Raw genomic sequence first — 9,982 nt, forward strand, 5'->3', positions numbered from 1 at the left:
GGGTGGGGGGGGGGAGGCTTTATGGGTATCAATATTCCGCTATTTAGCGGATTTCCACTACTGCCATTTCCTCCGCTAAACTCCGCTGCTGGGAGGGGCATCTCCCAGTAATGCTCCACCACTTTCTGTACCTAATCAAGATTGTATAATATTTAGTAAGTGACTCTTTTACTTGAAATGATCTTCCAAACCCTTGAATTGGTATGAAATAGCCTCGTTTTGGTAAATTGATGGTTATTTCAGCATTCTAGGGTTTAACAGTATAATAATAATAATGGGTGCCTTGCAAAGATGGTCTTATGTCGCGATCACGCGGAAGGTGCCTCCATTTTTTAAATACTGAGTTGAGACCCGGTGTGTTCTGTTTCTAATCTTTCAGAAATAACCAAATTACACCTACCTGCTCCAAAGCCGTGACATGTTATAATCTAAAGTTGTTGGTTTTTTACAGTAGACGTAACAAAATTTAATATTTGACCGCTTATAGTAGTGCATTCCTGATGATATGACTACAATTCAATAACTGGTAAAGTCTATGCATACCATTTTTTTGTTGTTTTGCATTGTTGTTTTTTCCTGGTATCTTTGGCCTCCGGAAATAGTGTCATTAACCGCAGATTCTGCTGTGAAAGTCTTTGGTTGGCTAAATTGACTTTCAAACTTCCACTTGAAAACAAAAGTACTTTTTGTCTGGCCAGTGAGTGAATGCCAGAGAATTCTACTTCTAAAACGAATGCCTTTAATTGCTTTAAACTTTAACTTTATCAGATCTTTGTCTGAAACTGGTTCAAGATTTTTCTGTGAGTAATCCAGAAAAATTCTCAAATTTATTGAGCAGTTCAGCCACAATGATTTTTCCCATAATTTTTGGGTTTAAACTGGCTGTTTTAATGTTTCATATTTGAAAATATTTTTTAAATTGGAAGAAATGAACAAAACTCATGCCCAAGCCTTATGGGGGCAGATCTTCTATAGCCCATCACCAGCTTTGGCTTTCTGATTTTTAGTTATGCTTACTAACTTTGCACTATCCTAATTAGCCTTGTATTTTGTCGATCATCTCATCTTAGCTCTTAGGTTGGTGTTACATTATATTTAAAGACTATCATCCCATCTTCTTTTTACAGTAAAAGTGCAGAAATTAAAAAACTCTGTTCCAAAAGGAGACAAAAGGAAAAAGAAAGAAGTCTCAGATGAAATCTCCAAGCTGGAGCAAGACCTGCAGAAACAGCAGAAGCAAGAACTGGAGGAGTTCAGAGATGGCCAAAAGGTAAAATTTGTCTGCAGAAACTTAGTTTGGTCTCAATAATAATCATAATAATCGATAAAAATGCAGATAATTTCCTTAGCCCCCAGTACAATACATAGCTCTAGGTGCTTTAAAATATCTTCATCTCAACACAAAACACACTTCTTGAAAGTCACTGAACATGCATATGCTCTTTAGATTAACCTTACGTTAACACATATATGCAAGCATTCGTACTATTCCAGCACGATCAATGTGCACATCACATTATGAAAATAAAAGTACTTGGAAAACGGACTGCCTATCGACATAGCATTTCATAACATTAAAAAAAAAAAGAATTTTAAATTTTGCCCAGTAGAACTTTGTATCCCTCAAATGACTTGGGAGAGAGTTCCAGACAGATGGAGCTGCTCTAAGGTATCGAATAAGTGCCCCATCACTCACCTTTTTAATTTTCAGTTTTTTTGCCCCCCCCCCCCCCCCCCCCCCCCCCCGCTCCTTATTCCATACACCCCCCCCCTGTTTATTATTGTCCAGCTTGCCATGGTTGACGATTATGTGAAACACTATATCTTGAATCTAGATATTTGAATGAAACTTTTTTTTTTTTTTTGTAAATGGCAAATTACCCTCAGTATTAACACCAGTACCAGGTTGGCTACCTCAATTTTCTGTGCTTTTAAAAAACTTTTGTACATTGTTTTATATTTTTTAAAACTGAAACTGGTTTGTTCCTAAATGGGAAAAGTTGTCACGGTAACTTACTAAAATCAGTAAAATTTCATGATCTCTTGTTCTTTTATTCACTGAAGGAGAAATAAAACAGATTTGTTCCTACTAGTACAGGGGTATTTTGGACCACTTGTCCAACCCCCCCCCCCCCCCCCTTTATTCGATACCTAAGAGTAAATGATAAAAAAGGGCATCTCGGCAAGTTTTTTTTTTACCATTACAGCACCAGGCTATTTTTAACCGTCACTTCCCTTTGATTCAAACCCCTGAGGCCAAGCCAATTCTCATTGTCTGTAGTTTTTTGCAGACGTTAAAAAATTTATTATCATCTTTTTTGTTTGAAATTTTAGAAAAGAACATGTAGAATATTTGTCAGAGACCATTGGGTTCATCATTGTTAAAATGCCTTACTGGGTTTGAGGTGGGCGGTGCACTGTGAGGGAAATACTGAGCCTAGGGGAATGAGATCTAATGAGGGTCAGGGTTAAAAGTTAGTCTGCTGGGTATGGACTTAGATTTTCATTATCTCAACTAGATTTACAGGTGAATGGCTTGGAAATATATGGGTCAACCTGGATTTCTAACAGGCTCAGCGACATAGACACAAAACCAAACTTCCCACTAGAATTACCGCTGGTTGATTTAGATCCATTAAACCTATAGTTTAACTGGCAAGTTTGGCTCTTATTGGAATTTCCCATTAGTCTGGATTTACTTCATGTCTACAGGCCTATTTCCCCCTGCCCCTTGCAAACTGTGTGTGCTGGTAGGCGTACATATATATGTAAAAGGGAGATCAAGATCTAGCGTTGGATAGAAAGCAGGTCTAAAAGTAAGTCGGAGTGGTTTGGGTCGCCAACATACTTATTTTAATCAGACATAAGAACTGGATATCCAGATTTACTTTTAGGTTTCTGCCCCGCACTGTTAAAAATACAACTTTTTATGAACTTGTCATTCCTGCTCACCTTTACCATTTTTGAGAAAATCTGTCATTTTTTCCCAGTTCTCGCATTGAGTACTTTCTTCACGGAAATGTACTGTGTAATTTATTATTTTATTTTTTAAAATTATTATTATTACAATTATTATTATTATTATGGTTTTTCTCAGGGTGCTCAGGAAGAAGCAGATTCAGGAAATGACAAAGTGAATGTAGAGGATGAAGTGACTGTCTCAGAGGATACAGAAGTGCCCCTTGGGGAGAAAGATACTGCCGATCAGACTCAAGCTAACCGAAAGTCCAAAGCTCAGAAGAGAAGGGTAAGTGTGTGGTTGGCGGGTGCTCTGGTGTGGTTTGCTCCCTCTTTTCTAACAAACATCTATCATCTGTTATCTCTCCTCCTTCTCATTTTTGTGTGCTACTCTCTGGTAACACCCTGAATCTTGACCAATTTGTGTCTCAAGTGCCATAAAACTTGCTAACAATAAAAAAGTAAAGGGATTTTTACAAGCTTAGCTGGACTGGAAAAAGTTTGTACTTGAACGAACATGAGTGTAGTTGGTTGTCTTCTTGTGAATGACGTTCATTGAGCCTGATGTCCTGCATTTGGAAAGGTCTTTCCAATGAGTATTATTTTAGTTTCAGAAAGAGTTTACGGCACTTGCAACACAAATATGTTTTTAAATGCGGAAGATTAGTGAAGGTCCTACTTAATAAGTCTCTGTTGCTTTGAGCATAGGCATATGATTGTCTCATTTCACGGTCTGTTTCACTGGCATTGTCTTCCTATTTATTGTCACCCCTTTCTCTTTCTGACATGAGTATTGGCATCTGTGGTGTAGCAGTAGGTGCTTCTTCACTGTCACGTATAGGAGACCTGAGTTTGATTCGTAGAGGGGAGAAATTTTATCAAATCAAGTATCTCAGTCTTTCTGCTAGGAATAATGCTTTTCAGCCTGCTTTGGCCCTGACAGACAGTGTTGGAAGCCCACTTCCTAAGTATTCTAAATTGTGTTGACGGGGATGTAAAAACACCTACATTTTTTCAAAGTATTTTGTTTGACTTCTGTCTTTTTTTCTTCTTTTTTTCCCCCTCTCTGTTTGTTTGACACTTAGATTATGGGAGGAAGTCTTTCAGAACATCAAGTACTCTGATAAAATTGAAGTCATCCGGTTTTGTTTGCTTTTCAGAGAACCCCGTTCACATAAATTTTGGGGGGGGGATTTTTATGGAGTATCTCAGTCTGTGTGCCTGTTCATTGCATCCATTTCATCCTGGGTTGGCCCTGACAGGCAGTGTTGAAGCAGCCTGCCTCCTAAATAAGCCAAATGGTGTGGATGAGAAGTGTAGAACTTCTACAATTACATTTTTATATTTACTATTTTTTGTACATTTTCTGATTCTTATAATATGTTTCTGTGTAGTGTGAATAATGACAAAAACTGTGTTTGTCGACGAGTGTGTGTGCCTGTATGTACCATGCTGCAGCAAATTTTTCTCTGTGGAGATCAATCAAATCTTATCCTATCTTATACTCACCTCCTCCCTGGCTTTACGCCACTCAAGGTAAGGCTTGTCCAGCTCTTTGTCAATCTTCCTGAGGACGTAGTTGATGTCTGTGAATTCTGCTCCGCATCCCCGACCTGCCTGACTTGTTTTAGACCAGACCTTGTTGTTTTCTGGGTGGATGTCTTTTGTTATGGTGTTTGAGTTTGACGTTTCCTGCGTTTTGGTTTGCCGGTTTTCTTTAGTGTGTGTCCGTACTTCAACGGGTAGGCAATAGCCATCTTCTACACACGTGTGTGCTGTTTTTGTGGACCTTTCTGGAGTTTCTGTTTGCCAGTTTTCTTTATTGTTTCCTGAGTCTGTGTCTTTTGTGACAGTGCTTGAGATTGTCGCTGTTGATTGAGATTTTGGCATTTCTGAAGTTTCCGTTCGGTGGTTTTCTCTGGTGGGTGTCTGTATATCCCGGGGTTGGACAGAGCCGTCGTCTGTTCGTGTGTGTTTGTCCGTGGTACGTACAGAAGAGCTGTCTGTGTTTGTAGACTGGGACATGGGGCTAGGGTCGTCCATTGCCCCAGAGACGTTTGCCGTGCTGGGAGCCAGTGATGTGTGAGGTCTGTCAGTGTCGGTGGTAATGCCGTGGGGGACTGGACTTCACAGCGAAGCTTTTCTTTGTTGCCACGTCGTTTTGTATGTTGGTCGCTCTCGCAGTTTTTCCGCTGTTTCCTACGGAATTGAGAGGGGTGTTGTTGTTTTTCTTTCGTTGCCGGTAGCGTCAGAGCGAAGGACGCCCTGTGACGGTGTGTGACCAGTGCAGATACAAGAACGAGTGAGTTCTTCACAACAGCTGTCCTGGGGCTGTGGTGAAATGAGACACGGAGATTCTGTGTGGCTTGCAATTGTTGTTTGCGGCTCTGTTCTGTGGCTGTTGTTACTGCAGGAACAGCCTACTCCGTTCTGTGTCGTACATGTAGCGAGTAGCCATGTGGGTGGTTGGCGGGTGCTCCATTTTTTCCTCATCCAATATCTATCGTCCTTATATCTCCTACTTATTTTCTGTATGTTTCTCTATAGTTATTTACAGCCTTGATCTTTGGCACTTTAATGTCCTAATTGTGTTGCAAATACCATATAACTTACAACAACTAAAATGATGTAGCCATGTTGTGGTCTGTTGTACAAGAGTTATCACCGGGGTCACGCCGTCCTCTCATTGGATGACAGTGCGCGGGTGGTTTGAGGGCGCCACTGGTAGCTCCTACTTCTTTTCTTTCCCTCGATTGTTTCTGTCTATCTGTCTTGCTTATTCCCTGCACTATTATTGCGTAATTGTACCGATGCACTTCTCTTTAGTCACACTCAGAAAAACTCAACACAAAGAATACACCATTGCAACAGTCATGGTGTTTTGTAGCGGGGGGGGGGGGGGGGGGTAAATATCTGTTTTAAGAATATCGAAGTGCTGGGCTCAACAAAATGTTGGCGGTCATAGGGTCTGCATTTATCATTCACTACCAGTTCTTCAAGATAATTGTCTAGAATGTATGGAAAGTGTTGATGAGCGATTAGTACTTTTTCTTTCTTGGCGTTGTCCGTCCACTGCAGGATGTAGCCCTGCAACAATGAACTCCATTCTGTTCTATCAAGCGTTTAGTAAATGCACTTTGGGAAAAAAGATTGGAAAGGGAGATGGGGTTTTTAATCCTTTGTCGAGGGCGTATGGGTTTGGTGTGTATTCCTCACTCGGTGCTACATTTCGCCTCATAGATTTACTGGGGGGGCGCAGAGAATAGCACCTGCCGTGATACTGCGTTTTGTAAGCAGGCGATTAAAGGTGCGTGGGTCTGGTCTTTCGAAAAGAGCCTGTTGGCGGAGGGCCAACTGCCAGACCCTGCAAAAAAATAAAGTTACAGAAACACAAACACGTCTAATATTTTGATCTTGGGAGAACGAGATTTTTCTTGTGGCCTACACCCTCCTTGATCCAGGGTAAGGGTGACGGTGATGCGCAGGAGGTTGGAGGGCGCCACTGGTAGGTTCTACTGCTTTATTTCTTTACTTACTTTCCCTCTGTTGTTTTTGTCTGTCTGCCGTATCATTTCCCAACACTAAATGACCATTATTGTGTCGATGTGCTTCTCTTTACTCAAGCAAACTCAAACGGTGATGCGATGCGATGATGTGGTCACACGTGTGATGTGTGTATTATGGGGCGGTTGCTTCAGGCTCCATGGGCTGACCTTGACCTCATTGGATCTCATCTGTGGGTGTTTTCTGCGTTGTTTTCTGTGTGTGTGTTGGCGTTGGCTTCAGGTGTGTGTGTGTGTGTGCGTACGTGCATCACACGCCCAGGTCTGAAAGGAAAGTGGAGAGGGTTTTAAAATCGTGAAATAATGTCGGTTTAACGACCCTATCTGAAGAACACTAATAAGTTATTTAACAGTCGGGACTTCCAAGTTTAACGTCGATCTCCCAAAGGAAGGGCCAATCTAATTTGGAAATTCGTGTAAAGCGTGTTTCCCGAAGACTCGACGTCGGCGGAAGTCTCACGATTACGGGTCCGGTAGCTTAACCACTATGCTACCGACGCTACCTATTGAATGAGAGATGATTGTGGTTGTAATAATAATAATAAAAAGAAAGATAATGATGATAAGAGGATGAAGTCGAAGAAGAATTATGGAAAACTCTCTGCTACTACTCGTAATTATAGCGGTACTGGTGCCGACTTAGCGTGGTACCATTTCGGCTTAAAACGGAAAGATAATATAGTAAGTGGAGAGGGGATAGCTGGTGAGGTTTATAAAGAGAGATTAAAGGCAAACTAGAGAGGTTTACAGAGATTAAAGACGTATTGAGTGGGAGCGGGTCAACTGACCACTGGTCACCGGGCACGTTATCAGGGCATAGACAAACATGTTCCCCCCGCTGCCCGCCGCCCGCTAATCTGTACCCGAGTACTGCAGGCGGGTTTTTGCTTTCGCCCGGGCGAGAAGAGCGGCTGCTTGCTATCTCTACGTTTCACCCTTCAGCTGATACTGATATACGTGGATGGTTGGCGGGTGCTCTGGTGTGGTTTGCTCATTCTTTCCTATCAAACAGCTATCCTCCTGATCTCTCCTCCTTTTTTTTTATTTGTTACCCTCTTGTATAACCTCTAATCTTGGGTACTTAATAATATGGCCTTATTGTGTTGCAAGTGTCGTAGAACTCTTACTAAAACTGAACTGATGTATTATACGTACATCATGGTGGCCCTACGTCCTGCGAGGGGAAGGAGGATGGATGGAGGGTGCCACTGGTAGGTCCTACGTTTTTTGTTTCCATCTGTTTGTTGTTTCTATCTGTCTGTGCGAGTGGTTATGGGCGCCCCACTGGAAGGTCCTACTTCTTTTCTTTTCTCCTGTTGTTTCTGACTGCCTAAATGTGGGTGGTTGGAGGGGCCCACTGGTGAGTCCTATTTCTTTTCTTTCCACCTGCGTTTTTTTGGTTTTTGTCTTTTTAAAATCTGTATGTGTGGGTAGTTGGAGTGTACCACTAATAGTTCTTACTTCTTTTCCTTCCCTCTGTTGTTTCTGACTGTCTTGTTTTAGTTTTTAGTAAGATTTTACTGCGCTCGCATCTATATAAGGTCATATGAGCGCCAAGGGGTGGATGCCACCTTTAGTATGTCGATATGCTCTTCTTTACTCGAACGGACCACTTCTTATGCTCAAGTGTCACGGAATTCATTTACATAAGCTGTCAGTCAGCTCCCCGTCATTAAAAATGTCTTGTGTGTGTGTGTGTGTGTGTGTGTGTGTGTGTGTGTGTGTGTGTGTGTGTGTGTGTGTGTGAGTGTGTGTGTGTGTGTGTGTGTGTGTGTGTGTGTGTGTGTGTGTGTGTGAGTGTGTGTGTGTGTTTATTTCAATTGGGGTGCGGGGGTGTGGTTGTCCGTACAAAAGTGATAGGGGAATGGGAAAATAATTCACAAATAATTCCCCCCCTTTCTTAGTGGGCCTGTTTCGTGGCGGTTACCGGTGGGGCTTTTCCCGCAGGCCCCCGGAATCTTAAATTCATTTTTCCGCCCGGGGGGGGGGGGGGGGGGGGTGTCACGGAACGCTGAAAGCGCCACCACTTTCTGTACGTGATCAAGCTTGTAAATACTTGGTAAGTAACTCTTACTTGAAATTATCTTCCAACCCCTCGAATTGGTATGAAAAAACCTTGCTTTGATAAATTGGTGATTTTTATTTCAGCACTCTGGGTTTCAACAGTATAATAATAATGGGTGTCTCCGCGAAAATGGGATTCTGTCTCGATCATGCGGAAAGTTCCTCCTTTTAAAAAAAATTCTGAGTTGAGACCCATGAATCCACAACAAAATGTACGGAGATTAGATTCTTAATCACAGCTTTCGCGCCGGAGAGCGGATAGGCCTTTCGACGGACTTCTCAAATAAAAAAAAAATAAAAATAAAAAACGTTCCTTCCACGAGGTGTTGTAAGGGTGGCTCAAACACGGGCACGCGTGTTGTTGACAGACGGAGAGCGGCTGGCAGGGACAGAACCCGCCGCTTGTATTCACGCGCTCACGTGCACGACTCCTCGGCCCAGGATCCGGCGGATAGTTGGGGGAGGGGGGGGGGCACAACCGAAGCCAACCCCCCCCCTCCCCCCTTCCTTTCCTCGCCATTTTCCCTTTTCGTTCTGTAATTTGTTTCTCCTCTCACCCCGCCGTCTGGAACGTCTCTGGATTGAAACGCGGGACAAAAAGATGCGATCCCTTGGTTTTATTTCGAGTCTTTTGTTGGGGGTAAACAGCTGTCTGGCCGAAAAGTAATGGTATTTCGGACTCTATAGCCCTGTCAAGACGCGTGGACATTTTCGAGGCTTCTGGCTCTAAATGTTTCTACAAGCTCCCTGTTGTCAATGTTAAACTGGACTCTACACTCAACGTACAGCGAAGTAAAATAACCAGCATATGAAATTAAATATCTTCAAAAAACATTAAACATCACGGAAAGAGACGGACAAAGAAACGTAGACATCAGAAAAGTCGAATCGCGCGTGAAATACATCGAAGGACAACAAATGAGGTGGTCTGGACCTGCAATGAGACTGGAGCAACAACAGCCAGTCCCAGAGGCAAAGGAAGGTCAAGACAAGAAAAAGATGGATCGATGGAGGCCCTGCAAAGGCACAGTATGGCAATCCAAAAAAGCAACACACCTGGCCCGCGTCCGACAATTGCATTTCCCCTCGATAGCTTGCACTTGCAATGTAAAAGGAGAGAAAAAGTAAAGTACGTCATGTAAGTACACTATATTGCGTGTAGTGGGGAGTGAAGTTGGACGGAGCCGACCTTTCATCTCTCTCTCGTGGTTAAATCACAAGTGGGCCTACAGGAGAGAGGGGGATGTTGTAAAACTTGTGTACACTCACACTATTATTTTACGCTTTAACGAACGATGTAGCGGATAGCATTTTGTCCGACAAGCAGCAGACCAAAGGCGACGTTGCGGCACTTTTCCAACCATCATTCAACCTGTGTGTGTGTGTGTGTGTGTGTG

General features: G+C 42.6%; 1 protein-coding gene across 1 annotated transcript in view; it reads right to left on the reverse strand.

Annotated features, from left to right (window-relative positions):
• Positions 1-5,861, reverse strand: part of LOC101845069 (geranylgeranyl transferase type-2 subunit alpha) — a 68,607-nt gene extending 62,746 nt beyond the window's left edge. The window contains exon 1 of the mRNA XM_005091636.2: positions 4,468-5,861. Coding sequence (XP_005091693.1) covers positions 4,468-5,001 — 534 coding nt within the window. The 5' untranslated portion in view covers positions 5,002-5,861. The remainder of the gene's footprint in view (positions 1-4,467) is intronic.
• Positions 5,862-9,982: the final 4,121 nt, after the last annotated feature.

Source organism: Aplysia californica, unplaced genomic scaffold (genome assembly GCF_000002075.1).
Source record: "Aplysia californica isolate F4 #8 unplaced genomic scaffold, AplCal3.0 scaffold00033, whole genome shotgun sequence".
NCBI classification, from domain to species: Eukaryota; Metazoa; Mollusca; class Gastropoda; order Aplysiida; family Aplysiidae; genus Aplysia; species Aplysia californica.